The sequence below is a fragment of the Prosopis cineraria genome, unplaced genomic scaffold, assembly GCF_029017545.1.
Source record: "Prosopis cineraria cultivar Desert tree isolate PC_DT_omini unplaced genomic scaffold, ASM2901754v1 PC5, whole genome shotgun sequence".
NCBI classification, from domain to species: Eukaryota; Viridiplantae; Streptophyta; class Magnoliopsida; order Fabales; family Fabaceae; genus Prosopis; species Prosopis cineraria.
This window is the reverse complement of record NW_026555336.1, coordinates 41,080,035-41,103,723: the sequence shown is the minus strand read 5'-3', so window position 1 is coordinate 41,103,723 and position 23,689 is coordinate 41,080,035. Positions and strand designations below refer to the sequence as shown.

The 23,689-nt window shown below is 37.2% G+C and overlaps 3 protein-coding genes across 7 annotated transcripts; 2 read left to right on the top strand and 1 right to left on the bottom strand.

The window, feature by feature from the left end:
• Positions 1 to 246: 246 nt before the first annotated feature.
• LOC129311167 (peter Pan-like protein) lies at positions 247 to 3,792 on the top strand. Of its 2 annotated transcripts, none has more exons than XM_054953232.1 (8): positions 247 to 422; positions 706 to 792; positions 1,019 to 1,219; positions 1,757 to 1,987; positions 2,116 to 2,208; positions 2,296 to 2,483; positions 2,878 to 3,071; positions 3,483 to 3,792. In XM_054953232.1, the coding sequence occupies exons 1-8, from the start codon at positions 249 to 251 to the stop codon at positions 3,488 to 3,490; spliced, it is 1,176 nt and encodes a 391-aa protein (XP_054809207.1). In that variant the 5' UTR covers positions 247 to 248; the 3' UTR covers positions 3,491 to 3,792. The 2 variants fall into 2 exon arrangements, with proteins under 2 accessions (XP_054809207.1, XP_054809206.1); XM_054953231.1 differs by having other exon boundaries at positions 3,442 to 3,792.
• Positions 3,793 to 3,929: 137 nt separating this feature from the next.
• Positions 3,930 to 7,241, top strand: LOC129311168 (uncharacterized). The gene is made up of 3 exons (XM_054953233.1): positions 3,930 to 4,802; positions 5,213 to 5,331; positions 6,390 to 7,241. Exons 1-3 carry the CDS (start codon positions 4,593 to 4,595, stop codon positions 7,060 to 7,062), a joined length of 1,002 nt encoding a protein of 333 aa, XP_054809208.1. The 5' UTR covers positions 3,930 to 4,592; the 3' UTR covers positions 7,063 to 7,241.
• LOC129311165 (ENHANCER OF AG-4 protein 2) lies at positions 6,184 to 22,989 on the bottom strand. 4 transcript variants are annotated; one of them, XR_008593246.1, is made up of 14 exons: positions 22,495 to 22,989; positions 21,992 to 22,068; positions 17,884 to 19,830; positions 17,298 to 17,790; positions 16,395 to 16,503; positions 16,170 to 16,282; positions 15,821 to 16,008; positions 14,475 to 15,138; positions 13,920 to 14,391; positions 13,549 to 13,641; positions 13,322 to 13,420; positions 11,183 to 11,369; positions 9,226 to 9,335; positions 6,184 to 8,471 (listed from the first exon to the last, which is right to left on the bottom strand). XR_008593246.1 is itself a non-coding variant. In XM_054953230.1 (12 exons), exons 1-11 carry the CDS (start codon positions 22,603 to 22,605, stop codon positions 13,350 to 13,352), a joined length of 4,338 nt encoding a protein of 1,445 aa, XP_054809205.1. In that variant the 5' UTR covers positions 22,606 to 22,989; the 3' UTR covers positions 11,062 to 11,369; positions 13,322 to 13,349. The 4 variants fall into 4 exon arrangements, 1 of the variants encoding a protein (XP_054809205.1); XR_008593245.1 differs by lacking the exon at positions 6,184 to 8,471 and having other exon boundaries at positions 9,032 to 9,335; XR_008593247.1 differs by lacking the exons at positions 6,184 to 8,471; positions 22,495 to 22,989 and adding an exon at positions 22,275 to 22,319 and having other exon boundaries at positions 9,032 to 9,335.
• Positions 22,990 to 23,689: the final 700 nt, after the last annotated feature.

Below are 23,689 nucleotides of genomic sequence, written 5' to 3'. Positions count from 1 at the left end.
TTTTTTCATGAAGGGTAATTTTAAAAACACTTTTAAATATTATTTAAAAAGACGCACCATGACTTATAAATAAAATTAAATGAACTTTTTAAAATGAAACTTATAAATAAGACCGGAGGAGTATACTTAACCTTAAGTTTTCAAAACACGTCACCATCAGCGGCTTCTTCTCCGTCTTGCATGAAGGGTATACTTAACCTCTTAATTATTATTAATTTTTTTTTCAAAACACGCCAAATCAACATCTCATGCAACCGGGAGGAGTATTTCTTGAATATACATACATACATACATACATATCTCTCTCTCTCTCTCTCTCTCTCGGAAAAGGTTCTCCCTCCGTTCCTGGCGACAGAAGGTCGAGGTTGGCGCCGCCGTTCTTGCCTCACCATCTGCGGCTTCTTCTCCGTCTTGCATCTCAGGTGTGTTGTCGCCCTCTCTTTCCCTTTTTTGTTTTTAATTTCTTCTTTGCCTGGTGGCTCTTGTGTGTACTCTTCGGTCCCAAGTCCCAACTAAGCTCCTTGTCACTGTTGGTCCAACAATTTCTAGTAAATTCATCCCCACTCCGCCCACGAGAATGTCTAAATGGGGACTGTTCAGTGGTTTTTTAATCCTGCAACTAATTGAAACTTGTGCTTAAATGTTTAATCGAAACTTTGCTGGGTTTAATGCTGAGTTTGAATTATCTATTCGACAATGTTGCAGCAACTCTTTTTAAATTATCAGACTCCATCAAGTACTGCGCCAAGAGGGGCTAGATTGATCCGCAGAGTCATTCTTCCTCTAACCATGGTAAGACGAGCTATTCCCTTTTGTTCTTTCTTTAACAACGTTAGTTTGGAGTTTTTCTTGTCCATGTACGGTATTCTTCTTATTACTGAATCGCGCGTTAATTTTCTTCAAGTTTCTTGGCCATCCAACAAAATCCCCCCCTTCTGGTTCTGCTATTTTATGGTCTTTAGCTCTGGCTTCACCTGTTGTTGTTAGTTGTTACTCGTTATCTTTTTGAATGAAACAGAGGAAAAAGAAAAATTTCTTTAGAAAGCCTGTTGCCGTCAAGAATCAGAGACAGCAACAGCAGCCGTCTGTGGATCCTATCACGGGAAAGAAGATCCCGAAGAGTTTCGTGTTTTCAAGAGGGAAGTTGCCTGGTCCTCTCAGGCAACTTCAGATGGACCTGAGAAAGTTGATGCTGCCTTATACTGCTCTCAACCTCAAGGTGGACGTTTCTAGATTGTTTGTTACTTTTATTGAGTTTCTATTTATGCTCTGCTGTATATGTCATTTCCACAAGATTAATCAAATTATAAGAATGAATTTATTTTTAATTGTGAAGTGCCATCTGTGTGCTTGCAAGTCTAACTAATGGGCAGAAGGCAGGTCTCTCTGAACATATTAGAATGAAGTGTGTATACTTACCATTATGGAAGTCACCTAATAAACTGTGCATTCTTGGAATTTACCATCACGAAGTGTCCACTTGATTGTAAAATGACTGTCATACCATGAAGGGTTTAAACTTTGGAGAAAATTGCTTCTTGAATTTAGCTTAGGAATCTAACCACTGTTGGAAGTTAAACTTGATTATTGGTCGCTTGAAGTTTGCAAATATTGATGTTTCTCTGCCAGATTATTGATTTGCAGCAAGATGTAATTCATTAGGAATCTGCAGACTGCACTCTGTATGTATTTTCATATATAGCACTTGTTTGAATTCTTTTTTGTTGACTATACCTTTTTTTCCCCCTATCTGCAGGAAAAGAAACGAAATAATCTGAAAGACTTTCTAAATGTTGCTGGACCTATGGGTGTTACACATTTCCTGATATTGTCAAAAACTGCAACTGCATCTTATTTGAGGGTTGCAACAACCCCGCAAGGACCTACTCTTACTTTTAAAATAAATGAATACTCATTGGCAGCTGACATTGCTCAGTCTCAGTTGCGTCCTCGATACCCAAAAGATCTTTTCAAAAATTCAGCTCTGGTAAAATATCTTGGCCTCAGCTGTTCATTGAAAGCTACTTGCTTTTTGTGTTCTATCTCCAGATTTTATAGTTTGCTAGTAGAATGTTGTGAAATGATTGTTTACTATGCTGGTGAATTATTTGGTAGATTGTGCTTTCTGGTTTTGTGAGTGGAGACCTTCCTCTACAGCTTACAACTAACATGTTTCAGAACATATTCCCAACAATTGACGTTAAAACTGTAAGTCTTAAACTCCGCAGCACACATGATGAATTACTTGATGTTGAAGTCCTTCATCTTCTATTGTTGCTTAATGTTTTGTTTCAGGTTAAACTCTCCTCTTGCCAGAGAATTGTGTTGCTTAATTACAACAAGGAGAGGAAGCTCATTGACTTTCGGCATTATTCCATAAGATTGCAACCTGTAGGTGTTTCACGCAGAATAAGAAAATTTGTGCAAAATCATCAAGTCCCGGATTTAAGGAATCTTCATGATGTGAGTGATTTTATCACAAAGTAAGACACTTGCTTTCCTATTTTATTTATCGTGGCTTTTGCTTTTAAACTTTAAATAATGGTGGGGGAGGGAGCTAGTATAGTTTGTTCATGGTATTTGTAGTTAGGTTTTCCTGACCTGTTGCACCCGTTATATTTTCTGGATTACTTGTCTGAGAACGTGAGATTGGCACCTGAGACAGTTACGCAGGTGAATTAACCAAATGATTTTTCAAGGATTCTTAGACGCCTTTATAATCTTTTATGAGCATCTTTTACATTCTGAGAAAGAACATGAATTGGGAAATGGGAGAAAAATTGTGTTAACAACAGAAGACTTAATCACACTGAATATTCCTCTTTGTTTTTGTTCCTGTTCTAACTTCTTAGGTTTTGTTACTTTGTGGTTTGGAAGGGCTGGCTATGGATCAGAGAGTGAGGCAGATGATGAAGCAGCAACAGTGACCTTGGCAAGTGATCTTGGTCGAGTTAATCGTGCTTCTACAAAAAGTGCTGTGAAGCTTCAAGAGGTTGGGCCCAGGATGACACTCAAACTAATCAAGGTTGAGAAAGGGCTGTGTTCGGGTGAAGTGCTCTTCAGTGAATATGGTACAGTATCTCTTGCTTTTCTCCTTCCTTCAGGAAAAAAATTATCGGTTAATAGGAATGGTAAATTGTTAAATAAGGGCATTGGCATTCTTCCATTGAAAAAATTTTATTTGTGTTGAAAAAAATCACTGCTAGAGAGGTGATGGTACTTGTTAGATCTCTTGTTGTGGACTAGAGATTGCCATTTGCCTCAGATGGTTGCTTTGTGCTTGCTTGGTTTCATCACCCGTAGTCTTTTTTGACCTGGTTTGATTTTGAACATGCTTAAGATCATACATAATTCGTCTGATAGTTTCCTTTGTCTTCTTTTCTTCATTTCGCTTAATCATGGTTTTTTGAAATCTTCAATTGGATTCCCCTCCCTTGTTAGGGAACGATGCTGACAAAGATAAAAATGATGACGAGACGCAGGAGAATGAAGATAGTGAAGGTGAAGATGAAGATGGGAATGGAGAAGATTCAGAGGACATTGAAGATGAGGAGGATTGATTGAACGATTTTTTTTAAAAAAATTTAAAAGCTGTCGGGTGTCATAACTATACAGAAGTTGCCACCAGAATTTTTTCATCCACCATTCTGGTGGCTGTAGCTCACATTCTGTTTCTTCATTTTTTTTTCCCTTAATGGCTTTAGTACGTATCTCTTCGTTTATGACAAACATTAGTTCCTTAAGATCTATGAAGATCACAAGAATACCAGGCAAAAATGGTCATTTTGAGAACTTCTGTCTTTTTTATAATTTCGCATAATGGAGCTTAAGTTCAAATGAGTAGTTTCTCTACAAATTTACTTTAAAAGGGGGTAGAGTTTGAAATTTATGAATGAAAAAATTATATTGCAAGAATCATTGCTAATTTAAATTCAATATGTTCTAATCTAGGTTAATGAGTGAAAGTGAATGAGTGGGGAAAAAAACGAGCTGCCGATTTTTTCTATTTTTATTCCCACGCATTTTTTCCCTTTGGGTTTGGGGTCTCACATTATCTGAAATCTAAATGGAGATAAGCCTGTTCCTTCCACAGACAACTGGACCGACCGGCCGCCCTTTGGGTTTGGGGTTGCACCAACCAAATGAGTTTCTAATCTTCCTATGTGATTTTTCGACGAGGACACAACCATAGTTAAGACAATAATCAAGCACAAATAATTAACTCATAGTTTGACTATGAAATAAGAAAAATTACAGAAAATATTTTTTGTTATTTCAAATAATTATAAAAAGGAAAATGTTAGGATGATAAAAATAATATATCAAATAAGTAAAGTGGGAAGCATTTGACTGAATTTCGTATCTCAATATTTTATTTTGTTTCATTTTTTTATTTTTTTCACCAGAGGAAAGAATGAGGAAGGTGCTGCCCGGAGAATGGGGAAGAAACAGTGATCGGAATTGAGGAAGAGAGAAGAACACAAAGGAAATTCCTCCATTCCATTCTTTCTTGCTAATCGAACTGCTCTTTCCAATTCCTAAAGCTGATAAACATTTCATATGGGATTGGTTCGTTGATTCGCGAAATTCAGATGGAAAGCCAAAGGTGGAAAGAATACAACGGTGATAACCATCGGTTTTTGTCTGAATATGATGATCTCGTCCTAGATCGGTGCGTATCCAATAGAAAGCATAGCCCGCCCCTTCCGCCCTCTGCATTTCCTTCTAGCCTTGGCTACATCCGACATCCTGTCTCCAAAATGGACACTCTCGCTGGAATCGCAATCAAGTACGGCGTTGAGGTATTTCTTCCATCCTTTTTTCTCCCTTATAATCTGATTTGATACTGCGTTATCCATGTTCAAACAGTAATGCCAATCGCACCACGTGCGGTTGTGTCGTTGCTGAGGGCACATCTTTCTATTGCGGTGCAACATGTTAAAGCAATACAAGTTGACTGGAAATAAGACATCAATGCACCTAAAGCAAGAAAATCTTTTTAATGCTACAATTCCGTGATATGTAATCCCTTTTTGACAAGTTACCAAGCAGCTTTTGCCAACACTCTGCATTCCTTCTGAGTTTGATGCACTACTCACCAGTTTAGAAAAGAGAAAAATTGTTCCAAATTCCAAAGTTCCCTTCACATTGTAATACGAATCTCATGATGGAGTCATTCTTTCTTCAACTGTAACGCTTTGATAAATTGTAGGTATCAGACATCAAAAAAATGAATGGCCTCGTTACAGACCTTCAGATGTTTGCTCTTAAAACTCTTCACATCCCACTACGGGGAAGACACCCTCCATCAGATGATTCCACTACTACAGGGTATGTATGTCTGCTGAATTGAGGAACGGTACACAAGAACTTCAGTCTTTTGATTATTTTGTTTCCTTGGAGATTGGAATTGAGTAACTCGTCTGATACAGTTAAATTTGGAAATTGGACACAAGGCATAGGTATTTCTAATCCCTTTAACATAGGTCATTCATGCAATGTTGATGCACGGACATATTTGCTCACACATGAGTATAAGATCTTTTTGGTCGATAATGCAAAGTTGAAGCTGAGGTTTCATCTAAAATGAGATGTTATGGTATAATTGTAAATAAATAATAAAAAATTAATAATAGATATTCTTTAAAGCAAGATGTTGTAACGTATCTATTATCATCATTATAAAAAATTATCTATTGTCATCTATTTTATATTCAGGAGTTTCTGACGAACTGCTTGGCGAAGCCATGGTGCCTGCACTTAGTAATCTTGCTTCGTCACCTCATTACATTTTTGCCGCAGTTTTATTTACTATAGGTTTGGTTGAAACCTTAGAATATAATTTGGGCTTATAAAGAAACTCAGGGATATATAGAAGACTAAACAATTGCAAAGTCAAAAATTCAAAAATTCAATTTATTTATCTCTGTGTGGCGCTAAAACTTGCATTGGAAAATTATCAAACGAACGCTAGTTGGGGGGAAAAGAGTTGCCATGGCCATCACTTTCGAAATCAACAATTCATCTGGCTCATAAAATTGGTGTTCTTATCATGGCATAATCTTCACGCATACTCACATTTATTTGCACTTACCATATTCCAATGATTTCTTTCGCATATAAAGCTTACTAATATATAAAGAAGGCAAATATTGAAGGTAAGAATTTGAGCTCAGGCAAAAAGAAGGTTGGAATTTAAATAGTTTGTTGCATTAGGTGACACATAGTAAGATGTGAAGACATAAAAAACGACATTTGAAGCTTATGGAAACCCAAGAATGATGTATCATATCACTTTTAATTGCACTACACAGTTTCTATTTGGGTGTGAGTGGTGTTCTATTTGACATATAATACACTGATGACCAAAACGTTTCCCTGCTCTACAGACACAGGACGCCGGATGAACTGTTTGATTTGCAACATTCTTTGACAACGGATTCTCCGCTGCGGAAGTCCTCCCCGGGTGGGAACTCTTTGCAAGGTTTCTATAGAATTAAACCGATGGACAAGAAAACCATATCCGATGACTTTCAGATGGCAGTGAACGGAAAAGGGGCTTCTAATTTCTCCGAAGATGTATCATCCTCGCAGAACTTAGCTTCGACCCACCAACCTCTGAGTCGTCACCGAAAATCTAAAAGTCTAGTTGATATCATTTTGAGCGAGATTGAGGAGCAGCCTGATATTTTGCCTGCTACCGAGGAGACGCTCTTGAGGGAGGATAATAGCGGCGCCTGTGGGTTTCCATCAAGAACAGGAAAAGGCCTGGCTCTCAGACAGAAATCAGCAAGCCGAGCTTCATTGACCACAGATTCTGAAGCTAGTGCCTCAAATTCTGGGCCACTTGCTTTGGAGGACATTTGCCGAACTGATAGCCCCTCTGGTGTTAAGAAATCATCGAGCACATCATGTTTATATGACGAGGCTAGATCCCCATCTATCTGGCCAACTTCAAAATGGAGTTTGAGACCAGATTTTCAGGCAAAGCCGAAGTTTGATGGCTTGCCCAAGCCCACAATTGGTCGAAGAAATAAAGCTGCAATCGATAAACATATATAGTTGCTTGCCACAACAATTTTGATTCTTTTATCAGGCTCCCCAACATAAGCTACTATGTTTACGGATATGGAGAAGGTAAATTAGATTTCCTTTCTTTGGGCACACAGATTTCCTTTCTTCTTTTACAAGAATCAAATATCACACATGAATCTTTCAACAGGTCACTATTTTTTTTTCCATCTACAGTTTACCTCATCACTCTTATAGCTCCTGCATCAACGTGATAGCATAGCATTTAAGCCTTGAACACAAATGTCTCGCTACGGAGACAAACTTTGCCACTTAGTCTTGCTGCTCCTTAGCGATGTTAAGAGAATAGTAACGAAAGGAATACCTTTGAGAAACTAGCATTCATTCATGCATACATCATAATACATAATCCTCGTGATACCAACTTGGGTTCGCACAACTTGGCAGAATATTAGTTTAATAGATCTCCAGTAAGCGGCCAAGTTGCTCATTGCGCATAATAATTGTTTTCCAGTTGGGGCAAAAAAAGTCATTTAGAAGTTATTTCAACAGGGAATTACTGTACATGTCCACTTGGCCAGGTTTCAGCTTGCAATTTTTTTTTTATTTTTTTTTTTACCAGCATCTTCATATAAACATGCATAATTGAATAGGCAGTTCGTCCACGTGCAAGTAATACTCAACTCCCAAATCTATTAATCAGTTCCACCTTTATGAGGCAAAGACAAGAATTTCATTTGTTACAGACAAACTACTGTTAGTTAGACAATGGAATGTAAACGAACGTAATATCATCAATCTAGAACATGCTCAAGGTCACATATGAAATCAAGAACACGCACCAGCATTATATTCATTATGAATGTCGTAGACAAGACAATACGATTTAAATTTATTGAATTAATTGTAACGTTACATTTTCTATTATTTAATCTATACATACATACATATATATGGAATAAGAAACCGTGGTATGGTTCTCAAGAACTAGACTAATTCATTCAAGGCTCTAAGCAATCACATTTGATAACATTTCAAAACAACTATCAATTTCGACGTGTTGAAGTGAAATGGAATTCCTACTTAAGTAATACATAAGACGACGTTTACTTGCTTCCAATCTCTCAAGTGAAGAATAAAGAAAAAGGAATTAATTGACACGGTGACCAGATATATTAGCTTGCAGAGAGGAGAAATCATCCTAGAGCGAAAATGATAGTTTCCGCATCATTCCTCTTTTGCATGTACAAAAAATGATATGGAAACGGGAAAAATATTCATAATACTCCGAAATACTTAAATATAATCACACTTAAGCGGTGCGGTGCACATATACTTCGCATCAAATACAAACCCATACTAAGCTTAGGCTTTATTTTCAATCATGGAGAAGAGTCCACAACAAAACCTTCCATTCCTCAAACCTCGTCGTCGTCAATCTTAAAGGTAGAACAAGTCGCAAAATAAACTAGTAATCCCAAGTCAGCTAACAGTCAAGGCTATTATATCTCAAAACAATTATACCCAAATATCAACCAAGTATCACCAGATCCAACATAAAAAATCAGTTATCAGAAGTGTTTTCAACTTATTAACGAGAAAACAATAGCCTCTATCTGATTCATTACACGTCCTTAAACAATCCCTTCTCAACACAATGTCTCAGCCCTTGACTCTTCTCTATCTCCATCACGAGCAGACCATTTCTTTTAAAACTGATAATCGCATGTCTCTTCATCTTTCAATTATTAGCATGCAAATTAAACATGCAATTTTAGCAATTTTAATGCCAAACTCCTATCTTCCCCTCGCAACTAAGCATGAAAATTAAGTATTATGACAATCTATGTGTAACACGATACAGCAGTTGCTAGAAATTTTAGCATTAGAGCACTCCAAATAAATAGGCGCTGTGAACCAAGGATGACTTATGCATTTACAGACAGCTTTCCTATTTATACTTTTTTTATAACCCTAACTGCATGAAGAGAGGCATGTATTACACAATACAAAGAAATAACTTAGAATTTTAATGTACAGCAAAGCAAACCATTCACAAAATATGTTTACCGAAGTTCTGAAGCATCAATCAGAACTATCTTTACAATGATAGATGCGCTTGTATGGAACTTGGAGTAAGTAAACTACATAATCAAGGCAATGTCTGGTCTAGATTCCGTGTCAGATATTTACCTCAATGGTCTGCAGTGTTTGCATGTGATGAAGTTTGACCTTATTCCTAGGGTAGGTGATCACATTTAAAACCTGAGAAACGACCATCTCTGGGTTTGTTTTGCCAAAACCTGAAGCAATCAACTTATTCAGAGACCAGATTCCTCCTCAGCAATATGAAAAGATTAACGGATAATAAATCTTTTTCATATGTGCTCATTCCCATAAACTATCACATGCCATCAACATTGAAATGTTTCAAAAGTCGGCACCAATCCAATGGCAAGGCAGATTGCTGCCTATTCATGCAACGCATGCTGGACATGAAATTATAATAGTAACAACGCACACATATTCCATGTATAATAAATAATCATAAACAGGCATGCACGTCATTGGTGTACACACTACATGCAAACACTTATTCTTTTTAAACATTAAAGATAATATATTTGAGCATGCATCATAAGGTCAATGTACTACAAAAAAGTATATTGGTTGACTTGTATGAAAATTTTGTCCCCTTCAAACTCATGTCAGAGTCTATAAATTTACTTGACTGCTCCAGATTCATGAGATTGACAGGTTAGATTTTTGCACATATTTGGGTCATTTTAAGGCTGAGTGAGGCCTAGATCCCAACACTTGAATGCACCAAATTTTAAGCATTTTCCTGTAGGGTAAAGCTAAGGCATGAAAAATGACAAAACATAAAATATAAGTGACAGAAAGCATTAAAGACAATGCCGATTGATTATTTTTTACATTTATTTGCTTATATGTAAAGACAAAAGTTTTTGTTATACCAGTATTTTGATTTTCACTGTTTCCCAAAATGATGCCAACCAAGACCCAGTATTGGAACTTCAAAGACCACTTGATTAGCTGATTTGGAGAAAAATACAAACTGCCACTGGGGCACGAAAAAGAATCTTTTGTAGAAAAAGACATTATGCCAGAAACCGAGATAGTATGAAATACCTAAGTTCCTCATTGACCAATACAAGAAGCTCTAAGGGGTATTTGAGTGAGTTCTTGAACCTCACTTGGATGAGGATTCCCCATCCCATTGGTTACCAATCAATTAGTATCAAAGCTTGTGGTCAGTAATACAGGGAATTTTGACTAGTATAGAACTCTAACCAGTGAGTGAGTTGAATGAAGTGTCCACCGGTGAATTGTAATAAAGTGCAGCAGCCAAGTTGACTGCTCTCCAAGGAAGGAGAGGAAAATTGATGGAGACTAAGATATGAGATGCTTAGGCCACACATTGAGTATGACATAACGCTCTTTGTTGATAGCTAACTTTTGGGAAAGGGTTTCCCATCCTACTTGTGTACTCATCACATTAAAACAAAACTTTTTCTTGAAAAGAATTATGAACAAGGACCTTTATATAAATAACCAGAAAGGGTTAGCAACTCATTTCAATTCATAATAGATTAAACACAAATATTTAGTAATAGTTCATCATGAGGTGAGCCCTTACTCTCCCCTTTTCCCTTGACAAGCAAGCATTGAAAATTTTAAATCTTGCTAGTAATGTTAATTTCCCAAATAAATAAATAAATAAAAACCAGTTCATCATAACCCAAACTTGCAACACAAAGTTCTCCCTAAGCAATAAAGCCAAGAATAAAGATCAAATATTACTATAGAACATGGAAATGACATAAAGGCAAAAATAAATCTGCTAATTATATACAATAGTAATGGTAATACTAGCAATACTAAAATCTTCATACTATAAAGGTTCAGCTTGGTAGTCTTGCACTCTCCAAAAGCAACTTTTAAAGTTTGTTGATAGAAAAGACAACAAATAAATGTCAATATTCCATTGTTTGCCTTTACCTTCCATGATAAATAAGAATTTAATCAATTTAGATGAAATTGAGTGCTTACAACTAATTTCTATATCTAAATATTATGTAATAATTACAATTACAATTTACAAGAGATGGGAAACAGATAAACTAACCAAGTCAGAAATATGGGCCTATAACTTGGAAGCAAATGTTCCTGGGATACATTGTCAGGAAAAATTACAATATACACAGTCCTGCCAAAAGCCTCCACAAGTCTTCAAAATTTTCTGATGTAGGTGCTACACATGTAAGTCTAACTGAGGCACAGAAAGTAACCTTGCTTATTAACTGGCCACATCACTGAAAGATAATAAGTAGACATAAGTCAATACGGAGAAGTAAATATAATTTGTCTTTCAAGTAAAAATTAACACGTTCACAAACCAAAATCATTTTTGTTTCAAAAGAAAATTTCATCCCATCCAATAGGCAGATATGGTGTCCAATATCTATTTTATAAAATGGTAAATAATTACGTCCACACAAGTTAGAAATAAGATCTCTTTGAAGAAGCATTCAGAGGTGCAGAAAAATTGTGCCCAAGGTGCCAAGGCGAAGCGAAGTGATAATAGGGTCCTAGCCTCAGCTACCAAGACTTGCTTGAATGTGTGAAACACCACCGATGCCTATTTCACCTGAGTGAAATTCTAGCTTATTTATTTTGTTTCTGAATAGCTGAAAAGTAAGAAAAATTTAAAAGCCCACCCACTTGTCAAATCACAAGTTGCCAATTTCTGCCAACTCAGGTAACTCCTAAAATAGTCAGACGCTATAAAGATCCCAGCAATTTCCTTGTCAATCATCTCCAATAAATTAGTCTGCCCCACCCAACCCATTTTTCCCACCATTTCCTCTTACAGAATAAATTCATATTTACAATATAAAATATAAGACCTCACCATGGTCATCAAACCCAAAAACTGATAACCAGAATATGTAGACAGACCCTGACAGGAAAAACTGAAGATATGAAATACCTTACACATATAGAAATATATGCACCAGCAACTAACTAATATACTTTCTTACATAGGGGGAATGACAGTAGTGTCCCAAAAGATTCAATTAATGACAATTAAGTTCCCAACAAAGTTTTCTAAAAAATCAGTTGAAAATGTCAATTCAAACGATTGCAAATCCAGGCATTTCAATTGAAGATAAGGTATTTAAATTTCAAAACGTAATTCTCATATTCTAGATGGGATTCCTATTGGTAACTACCTGAATCAATATTTACAACTCATTTTTCAGAAAATTTTATTAGAAACCTAATTGCCATGAATTTGATCTTTTAAAACCTAACTATCATTCTCCCTTCTTACATGCAATCATTCTCTCATTAGATATATGTTGATTCTTTTTCACCCCCACTTCAAGCACCTTAGTACATTACACATCCCTAACACTTGGCACCTTTCACATTTGAGTAGTAACTAGAGAAGGAGGTGCCCCATGAGAGTAAAAAATTTTAAACACAGCAATTATTATTATTGCTCAATCTCATTTGTAACTAAAGTGAAAATAACTTTGAACGTGAAGAACATAAAAAAGGAACGAAAGATATGCTACTCTGATTTATCTGACTATATAAGTTGCAAATGAGGCTATATACACTGATTTTGCACTATTTGCTATAGAATCATGAATCTAGCAGTCACCTCTGCTTGGGTTCCATTTCAAAAATATAGCTTTAGCTTTAAGAAATGATAACAGCACAGTAGAGCTACGCGCTTTTGGGTGGGAGTATCGAGTATGGTGCCACATGATATTTCAGAGACTCTTTCAAACCTACATCTTCAAGATATGATAATCTTTTTCTTAAATCTTCACAAACCTCAGCCTGTGTTCTTTAGAAGGGAACTATAGTAGGAGACATGCATTTTCTCGGAACCCAAGATGAGCCTGAATGTCCACGGCTTGTGAACAGAACAACTCTATAATTTTTATATTTTACATTGATATTGATAATTCTTAATGTGACATATACACTGAGAAACTGTAGAGGCCCCTTTGAGCTGCTGTACCTCCTTTTTCATTCAGTTATTAAATTATTCCCAAGACCTTGGATCAATTATACAAGTCAAAATCTCATTTTACATTTTTGTAAATTATTTCTTGTCAGTGAGATGTAGTAGGAAGGTGAAATAAAAAAAGGAAAAGAGAGAAGGCCATTGGGAAAAGATACGTTTCAACCAAACAATTAAACCATTATTAAGCCAGAAAGCAAACCTCCAAAACATGACAACACTTACTTTAAAACTAATGAAAACTTCAATTTGGTCAAGTAGGTCTCCAACAACTAAGAGCAGGCATGTCTGGCCTACAGGGCAACATCTGAGGAACACTGTGTCCTGAGCGGGAAAATAAATGATCTTGATTCACGTCATAAAAAAGGAAGCTCAAAAGAGCGTCACAAGAAGGAAAAATTGAAAAAAAAAAAAAATATATATATATATATAGACCAATCAACAAAAGTCACCTGATATTGGGGGAGCAGCAGGTAAGTTGCTTGGGGCAGAACACTGAAAACCCATGTTGTTTGGTGGCCTTTCAATTGGAGGTCGAAAATACCCTGCCATTATCAAGAGAGAAGAAGTCTGAATTACATCTTGGTTGATCTTATGGCAATACCACACAATTGAATAACAACAGAACAGACACTGCATAATAAAAAACAAGGACATGGTGAAGAACCAAGAACCTCCATGAGATGCAACAGCATGAGAACTAGATTACAGACAAGATAAAATCATGCTTTATGATATAGTCTAGAACAGCCAAAAACATAAAGAGAAGTAAGAAAAAACTATAATAAACCTTGCAGATTGTAAGCTAAGAATATTCACATACCTTCCTGACCAAAGGGTGGACCCGGGCATGGAGGGTTTCTCCCTCTCCATGCACCAAGTTGGTTAGTTGCTTTATAATCACTCGATGGCATCCTCCACTGTTCATCAGCAGCAAATTGCCTCCGGCTATCAGGAAGAGATGGCATAGAGTAGGGGGGATGGAATGAATGAGGAAGTTGTTGAACTGTGGGCTTTGGATATGAGAACTGATTTGATGGATTTTGAGGTGGAGCAGAATGCACATGTCTCTGAGCAAATGGGGGGTTACCCTGCTGAAATTGCTGATTAATTTGAGGAACTTGACCATTTAGGTACATATCATTCTGTCCATACTCCAGTTGCCTAAAGCCAGTGGGCTCCTGTGAACTGCAGCCCACTGTTGGAGCAGGCTGTGGGAATATTTCACCCTTCACAACGGCATTATTGTGACCTCCAGGAAAAGAATTCCCAGCCATTTGAACTATTTGATTACCCTGTATAAAAGACGGCACCAGTCAACATCACTACTACAAAGATGTTAATCAGACGAGTGAGACCTAAACTTCAAATGACTTACACTTGTGCTACCATTATTATAGTCATGAGATACGCTCTGCTGAAACCCCAATGACGGGGATGACTGAAGTGATGGTTGAGGTGGCATTATAGGTTGTGCATGCATTGAAGACCAGCCTAGTCCAGATGATTGAGGAACCAACGATGGTGGAGGACCTCCAGATGGCAAGGGAGGAGGTGCAGGTTGCAACACTGGTGGTGGAGGTGGTGGTGGTGGTGGAGGGGATGGAGATGATGGAGGTGGTGGTGGTGGAGGGGGTGAAGAAGGCAGAGGAGGGGGAGGAGGGGGAGAATCAAGTGGCAATGGTGGAGAACCATCAGGAGCAGGTATCTCTGCAGATATGTTTGAAGCAGAATCTAATTTCCAATCTGAGTCCTCAAGTTGCAAATCCATTTCTGATGAATTATTGAATATTACAGGCCTTTCATCCTTTGGATGACCTGACACATCTTCCATTTCAAGCTCACCATCCACATCCTCCAAGACACGATGGCGCTTATCATTAGGGGTAACAGTGGAAGTTTCTGATTCTCCAATAGTAGGAGTGGGATCTGATGGAGATACATCATGCAAATCTTTAAATAAACCAGTAGGAAGATCATCCTCCTCCTCTTCCTCAAACACATGCGAGGATAACAAACCAGGCAGATGAAATGTAGCATTGCTGACATGAACATGCAGAAATATGGCAAAATCAGAAATAGGAATTATTTAGCAAAAATAAATATAAAAGAAATTTTAAAATTGTAATAAGAATAATAAAGGATTATGTTGTTGACCACAAGTCCAAGCAAGTAAAATAGGCAAAACCAATCAGCACCTTTAATCAAACATGTTAGCATGCTGGAAGGCGCAACAATCAACCACAGAACATAGTTGTATACTTGGATAAACCATAGCATTTGATGGCAAGAAAACATAGGCAGAGATAACATAAGATATTCAACAATTAACTCACATCTTCAGCAAAAGAAGATTAACCCTTTAGAGGTCAAAATTCGATCTTCTTTTATATTCACCTATGCTATATAAACAACTTACCCTTTGAAGATTTCCTTATTCTTTTTCAATGATCCCCATTTCACTTGGGATGGGATTTACTTAACTCCAAAGAGGGGGCAAACTGTAAAATCCTATAGGCCGATCAATCAAAAATTAATAACTAGGCCTTCCATTAGGTTACAAGTGCTTCATGTCAAACTAATTCCAAAGAAATATAAGCATATTATCTTTATTCAATCTTTCTATAGATGCTTTATTTTCCTCAACCCACTCCCATTTCACTATCTTCCAAAATTTTCAAAGACGATTCATCAAGGTTCACAAAACAAAAGTGAATATCATACCTTCCATACTCATCCACAAGCATGCCATCCATTTCTCTAATCGGATCATCCACGGCCCGCTCTGCCCGAGATGGACGTCTGAAAGAAAAGCTAACCACCATGTCATCATTAGACACTCCAATCTCATCCATGTAACGACGAAGCACAGACTCTGGCAAGATTTTCCTCTCAAGCCACAGCCTTAGAACCTGCAATCAAACAACAAAATAAAAAAAATAAATCCCATTTACAGAGCCTATCTAAAAAGTAAAATAGCATAATCCACTTCATCAAACAAAAAAGTTTTCAACTTTATAAAAAGGAGACTGTGATCAGGTAATTAATATATCCTACAAGAATAAGAACAAACCTTGAGACACTGACGACGATTTTCACGAGCACTAGCTCCAGGGGGAGCAGCAGCACCAAGTAGGCGAGGCAGAGCAGCTTGAACTGTAGGAATGTAGGAAGATCCTGCAATGCCTGAAATTTTCTCTACAATTAGAATTAACAATGCCATTAAGAGAACGCCACCTAAAACACATGCTTTCAGGTTTAAGCATGCAGGGTAGAAAACAGGAACATGTACATCCACCTTTTTGATTGTGTGAGCATTGAGTGATAGAGTCAACAAGAAAGAACAAATCCACTTTACGATGAAAACTAGTTTCACTTTCCAGCTTTCGTATAAGAAGTTCAACAACCTGTACAAAAGGACTCTGCAAATAAGTTCACTATAGGCATAGTAAAAACAAGAGTATCATAACTACCAAATAAGTTTTACTGATCCATAATGTTCCTACTCCAGAATATTCTTAAAATCTATAAATCTCCAAGCAGGCAAATGAAATAAACAAAATGTGATAAAATCAAACCAATATTAGTTTTTAAATTAAACTACCACCAGCACCATGTTTGCAACGCAAAATTATTCCCAACCCTTTGTTATCACTTAAGGATGAGCTTTTCACCATAGGTTGTGCTTCCCTTCCGACAATGCAACAAGGATGGTTTGGATGATGCTAACAAATTCATTAGGCACACTTCCAGGACTAAGTGTATGAGGAATTTGATAACTGAGTTGTTTTTTCTATTTTTTAATCTTTATTCCACCAGATTAGGATCTGTTCAATAGGCTGTAATATTATTGCGATGTTCCCTCGTATTTTCGGGTATAGCTAACATTTATTTCCTTGTGCACGTATATTTCACATCTACTGATGCACAAAGCAAGAGAAGAGTACAGTGACTGTAACTGGTCATTATCCTGAAAATTCTACAAATCACATGGAAGACAAAATGATAAGTCCATGAGTAAGGGTCATGTGAATATTGTAAATACACTAATACTATAAAGCTTCTTTCCTGTGAGAATTGTAAATCTCCAGAAAATTAAGAACACTTTAAGAACAAAGATACAGGCAAGAGTAGAGGCAAAGGTTCACTAATTGATTCCTTGATTTAAGGAAAAGCATAACTGATATAGAAAGGAGCATACCTCATTTGCAATGCCATACTTGGCACAGTCAATGGCAAGACGAGTGGCACGTCCAATACTGTCCTTGGTCCTTGATAATGTCTCTATCATCCCTTCAAAGGCATCGCGAGCAACAGCAGCTTCAGTACCACCACTAAGTGAGCCACCTGGCCCCCTTTGCACTGAACCAACTATTCTTTCCTCAGCTTCTTCAGCTTCAGGTTGATTCAGAGAAGCAGAGTGATGAGCAGATGGGGAAGCCAAAAGTGAGTGCTCATATGCTCCCTGTACATCCACCTGTGGAAAATTGCTTGAGACAGAAAGAAATGGCTGAACAGCGGATGGGCTGGGAGTCTCTCCCTGAACATTATGGATTCCAAGAGGAACAGATTGAGAATGAGATTGCCTCCTCTTTGCCTGGGCAGCTGCAATAAGATGTTTCATAGTTTTTGCAGCTTCAGGAGTCCTTGAATCAGAGTACAGACAATTTTTCTCATCCATGCCCACTTCTAATCTGTAATAAGCCATAAAATTAATTTAAGCGATGCAGGAGGGAAGAAACATAAGAAAATAATTCTCAACAAATCAGAATCAAAAGCATAAGTACCTATCAACAAGAAATCCATCATGCTCCTTCAAGTTTTCTGTTGCAACAGGAACTTCGCCAGCTCTCAAGGTAGGAGTAGTTTTAGACGCTTCCATTGAAGACAAGGGCTTCTTTTTATGAGTTGTCAGCTGATTGTGAGAAGAGTTGGAACTATTCAAACCCTTTGAAGACCCAAGATCAGCCTTCTTTTGAGTAACATTAGCAGAAACTTTAAACACAGGTTTGGAAGATTTATTCCACTCAGCATTTGACTTTGAAGGAAGAACCAAATGAGGTGATTTCACAGGAGATGAGGAGCTTACTTTTTTTGCCACTTTGGTTGGATACTGCTTTAAATCTGAATGCTCAGGGCTTCGAGGAATCTGGACCGGAATTCCTTCTTCAGTCTCCTCTATTTTAACATACCTAGACAACAATGAGTTGTTTTCTACTTGAGACGATGATTCTTTTAATCGGCTATTCTCAACTCCACTAGAACTCCTGTTACCCAGCTGAGCAACATCAGAATTCCCCGAATGTGCATTGTTCCCCTTTGGCTCTCTAAGAAACACAGGTGATTTAATATTTTTAGTAGCTCCTCCATGGACTGGAGTCTTAGGTTCTTCTTCATCATCATCATAAAGGCAAACAGCTCTACGCTTCCTCTTTACTGGCTTTTCTGTAACATTATTTCCATCATTTTCCAATCTAACGTTACTCCTACCTGTTTTTCCATCTGAAGCAGGGCTGGCAGAATCAGACTTGACCTGTCGTACTTGGCTACGATGTTTTGTCCCTGGTTGCACTTCATGGATAGTATCATCAGAACCAACAACATCAGTTTGAACACTTGAAGACAAACTCTTTTCTGTTTTCAAACGTGATGTTGACCTCCTCAACTCTGATTTTTTAAATTCTTTGTCTTCGATAACAGCAGGTGAAGCACTCTTTGGCTTTACATAGGGAGAACCTAAAGTCAACTCATCCTTAGCATCTAAATGCTTCAATTTCTTGGTAGCGTGTAAGGTTTCATTTGTTCTCACATTATGCTTTGCACGAACAAATTGGGTCTTCTTTGGCTTATTAGAAATTCCACCATCAGCCTCCTCTGAATCAACCATCTCTTGTAACTCATTCTTCATCTTAAGATTTGTTTTAACTTTTTCCAGGTTCTTATCTTTTTTTCCACCATTAATATCAGATCCTGATTTAAGAGCATCTGGAGAATTTGATTTAACATCAAATGCATTCTTCCCTTTATTTCCACCTCTTGATGACTCTCCAGACCTCGAAAGACTGGCACGACTTTCATATTTTTCGGCCTTCAAATCAGAGCCACCACATTTATATCCACCATCTGCACCATCACTTCTCTTTGTACCAGTAACTAGTTTTTTTAATTTGTTCCCATTCGCCAATGCCTTCTGTCCATTGTCATCTTGCCTGAGGTCATTAACTTTGCTTACATCCTTAGAATCAGAAGTTTCCCCCTTAAGACATGATAAATCGTTTAGACTAGACTTGCTAGCATCCTTCTTTAGCTCAGAACCACTAGACGGTTTACTTTTCATCACAGCTGGAATAGCAGGAGATGAACTGTCATTTGAACAGCCTGAGGGTTTTTCATCTTGACCACCACCTTCTCCACATCTCTGTGTGCAGCGCTCTAACTTAGAGCCAGCATTACCCACACAATCATTAGCCTTTTCTTCATTTGACACCACATTATCAGTAGCATCCTTTAAGTCACCTGTAATCCCATCAACAAAAGGAACCTCTGAGCCAATGAGTGAATCATCAGTATCATCCCGCAAACTACTGGCTTTTTGTTTCTGTAACTCGTCAAATGCCATGCAGATTTCCTTCACAGCTTGCGCAAAGTACTTTGTCTTGCCTTGACAACGAGCAGACAACTTATTTTTTGACTCAGTGGTGAACGCCTGAATATCAGCTGGGGCAACAAAAGCACTGAAGGAAGATAGCCAAAATGGATGCAATGTAAGAAGATAATAGGAAAGACAATCAATCTAATGAACAGGAATGCACAAGAAGGGTATAAAGAGTAAGGCATCAAAGTCATCAGAAAATCAGATAACAGAGGCATTTGAATAAAGCAGCAGATCTCTTTTTATCAAATTATGTTTCATTGTAGATAGGAGATTGTTTTCAACAAACTGATAGAAATACATCAGTGCGGTTTTTCCTGCTAAGCTTTGAGTTGAATTATAGTTTACAACAGATTCATATCATCACAATGTCCTCTTGAATTTGACAGACCAAAGTGCCGCACAATAAATTCTCTTCTATTGCAAGTTCTAGAACTAGGATATGCATATATTTCCAAAATCTTCAGACAGATATTTGAATTAATGTGGATCAATAATAAGTATAGGCATCATCCAATAAATGCATGATGTATATAACATGAGATCATTGCTGATATATGCCATTAGTACACATGCCAACAAAAAGGATAATTTCTACTGTCACTATAAAATCATATTCGCCAACAGCAGAAGGATAGAATCTCAGAACATTTAATTAAAACCATAACTCTCTCAGATTACTTGTTCTCCATAAACCATTTTCCTATCAGGAATCATGGAATAATAATACAAAACAGATGTTGGGTGATTCAAATGAAATTGGAGAAACAAGAAAACAATAACTACAACGTCAACCTCCTCTCCTAAACAATTATTTTCAAGTATCATCACTCCAAAGTAGCATCCCAACTGAAGCTTGCATTAAGATTCCATATTATTTCATGATACTCCTTTCCCGACTCCGACATGCATTTCACCGTGCAGACCGCAGGCAGACAACTTCTTGGTCTCAATATTCAAACCCAAGGAAAAAGTAAAATCTAATCCTAAAAGTTGAACACCATGACCAGATATTGAACTAATTTAAACTGGAATTCATCTATAAGGTATAAAAATGTTTGTGCCAGCACTCCAACAGCCCTACCATCTCCAAAGCCTCAAAATAAATTTACACTGAAATTAATCAATAAGGTATAATATTATTTATGTCGGTACTTCAACAGCCCTACCATCTCCAAAGCCTCCCAAAGAGGCATAACAGAAGATCCTCCAATCCATCAGAAAGTAAAGCCAAGAATGATGACAGGATACTCTATTTTAAAAATGCATAAAAGAAGAAGGAAGATGCTGCCTATAAGTATCAAATAAACAGAGAGAATACTTTGTTAAGGACAAGTGTCTGTCAGGATCACTTGCAAGATAATCAGATAATGATCTCACGCTCTTGCACCTTAAAACATGAAGGACTGAAAATGGCAAGATCATACTCTGATTTCTTGCAGTTTTATTCATGAATCATGAAAATTATTCAAAATGCACTGTTTGGGAGGATAGCACTACACATTTTGGCATCCCAAAACTGGGTTTGGTTAAATGTTTCAACCCTCCCAAGTAGCAGAAGCATTCTTTCATCTCCCAGAAATTGTTCTCCTTCCTCTCTTCGTTCTGCTGCATTTGTTAAACATCTGATAGTTTGTTCTGCAGTATAGACTTAGGTTGCTTTAGGACCTCAGTCCAAAGCTTGCAGCAGTATCCTTTCTTCTTCTTGGTATATAGTCTCCAGTCTCTCTTCAACTGATTTTAGTTTTGCTCTTTTTTGTCTTCACGTTTGTTAGTGCTTGAGATTTACTGCGGTTTTATATTTGCTACTTCTAGGTGTCTGAAATCTGTTGCATTTACATATTGAAAACTTGTATGTGAATACCAGTTCGGTTACTTTTAGGTTGTGTTTATGTGTGAGACTTTGTGACACCTGAAATTTACTACTTGTTTTGTTGAAGTATGATGAGATTTAGATAGTTCTATGCTTATAGAAAATTATTATATACTCCCTCCGGTCCTAAATATATGAGCCAGTCAACTAATTCACATAGATTAAAAACACACTCCATAAACAGTAAGACACTATCTGCCATATGTATCGCAAAAATTGCGGTCGTCATTATTAACATTTTTCCACCACCAATAACTCCTGCTTCTAAATATGTTGTTTAAGTTTGTTTCTCTTGCCTAAGCCATACAATGGTCCTTAATTAGAGGCATTCCTCGAGAACGTTACAGCAAGACAGGTGAGAGAGACTTACATTTCTTTCGTACCAAAGAATTGAACAAAATATTTCTTTGGATCAGGGGTTTTCTCCCAATCTTCGGGCCTGCTTATCTGAAGGGGGGAAGAAAGCAAAAGGAACAATGTTCCCGTTATTAATAACTAAAGTTTATCTTCTACAGCTACCAACTCAGAAATGTAGCAATGAATAAAATCCAAGGAAAAAATAAGAGGAACACAAAAAGTAATGATACCGAATATCCAAATCAAATTTAAGGACAAGCTGAACAATGATTGAGGAAAGGAGTCTCAGAACGCACCAAGACTCTAAGAGTAAAGTATATCACACATCAAGAATGCAAATCCCTCACCGGCGTAATAATACAAACTTAGCTGACAGAAATTGGACGGCAATGCTTAGCTATTCAAATTTCAAGTAAGAATAACTTAACAAAGACGTTGCCCTGCAACTCACATGATCACACTTGAGATACCAGCAAAATTCAAAAATTAACACAAGTTCAAGGAACGATTTCTAACCTTGGCAGGCCAAGCTGGGAAGCCCTTGACCTTGGCAAGAACAAGATCCCCAAGACTCAAGTGCCCATTGGCCTTGGCCTTGTTCGCTCCGCGTCGACGCGGCGGAGCCATGATGAGGGGCGGATGCTGACAGAAAATGAGTAAACTCAAATAACCAGGCGTATCGTGAGTAAAACTTGAGCCAACCCAACAATCTGGAAAACCCTAGAAAAATCCCGCAGAACCACCGCAGGGATCCTCGGCGGGGTCGTCTCCGGCGGCGGAACACCGTCACCGCAGTCGGCTAAAGCATCGGAGGAAGGGAGAGCGAAGGAAGGCTCAGCATTGAGAATACGGTAGCAAGAGAATCTGAGCAAGGAGATTGCAGAGAGAGAGAGAGAGAGAGACGAGGAGGAGATTGAGGCGGTGGAACGGAAAGAGAGAGAGTAGATTTTGTGAGAGGGTGGCTTCGGCCTGATGTCTGATGAGGGGGATTACGGGACCTAATGGAATTTTCTGATGTTTTTCCTTTGTTCTCCCAAATTTTACTGCTTTTCTTTTTGCCCCCTTCTGAATTTTTGCACTTTTCGTGGAATAGAAGACGATTACATTGATGATTTTCAATTTTTCATGTGTCACTTCGCTTCTGTCTCCGATAAATTTTTTTTGCGATTAGTAAAAATGACATGTTTCTGGGAAAAAAAATTAAAATTGAAATTGAAGTATAGAAAATTATATAATCTTTGTCAAATTGCATGTATATCAAATTATTATTGGATAATTATGTTTTTTCTTAATATAAATTTTTAAGATAGCAGATATAATCTAATTTGTACACTTCATTATCAATAAAATATCAAATTTTAATAATGATGATGTAATAAATATAATGATATAAGCTAATATCATATATAATTTTAACTAAATTGAATACAAATCACATCATTATTGGGGACAATTACATATTCTTTAAAATAAAAATATAAGCTTGTTAATATCAGTTAAAAACATCATCACATTTCTTATTATTGCTTTTACTAATATTTATCTTTGAGAACAATGTACTAATTAAGCTTACTTGTGGTTTTAAGTGAGATTACTCGTGCCATTACACAGACTTAGTCACTTAATTGATACGTGTCAGCTTAATTCAATAAACTTATTGGAAAATAATGACATTAATGCTGTATTTTAATTGGAAGGGAATAGAGATTAC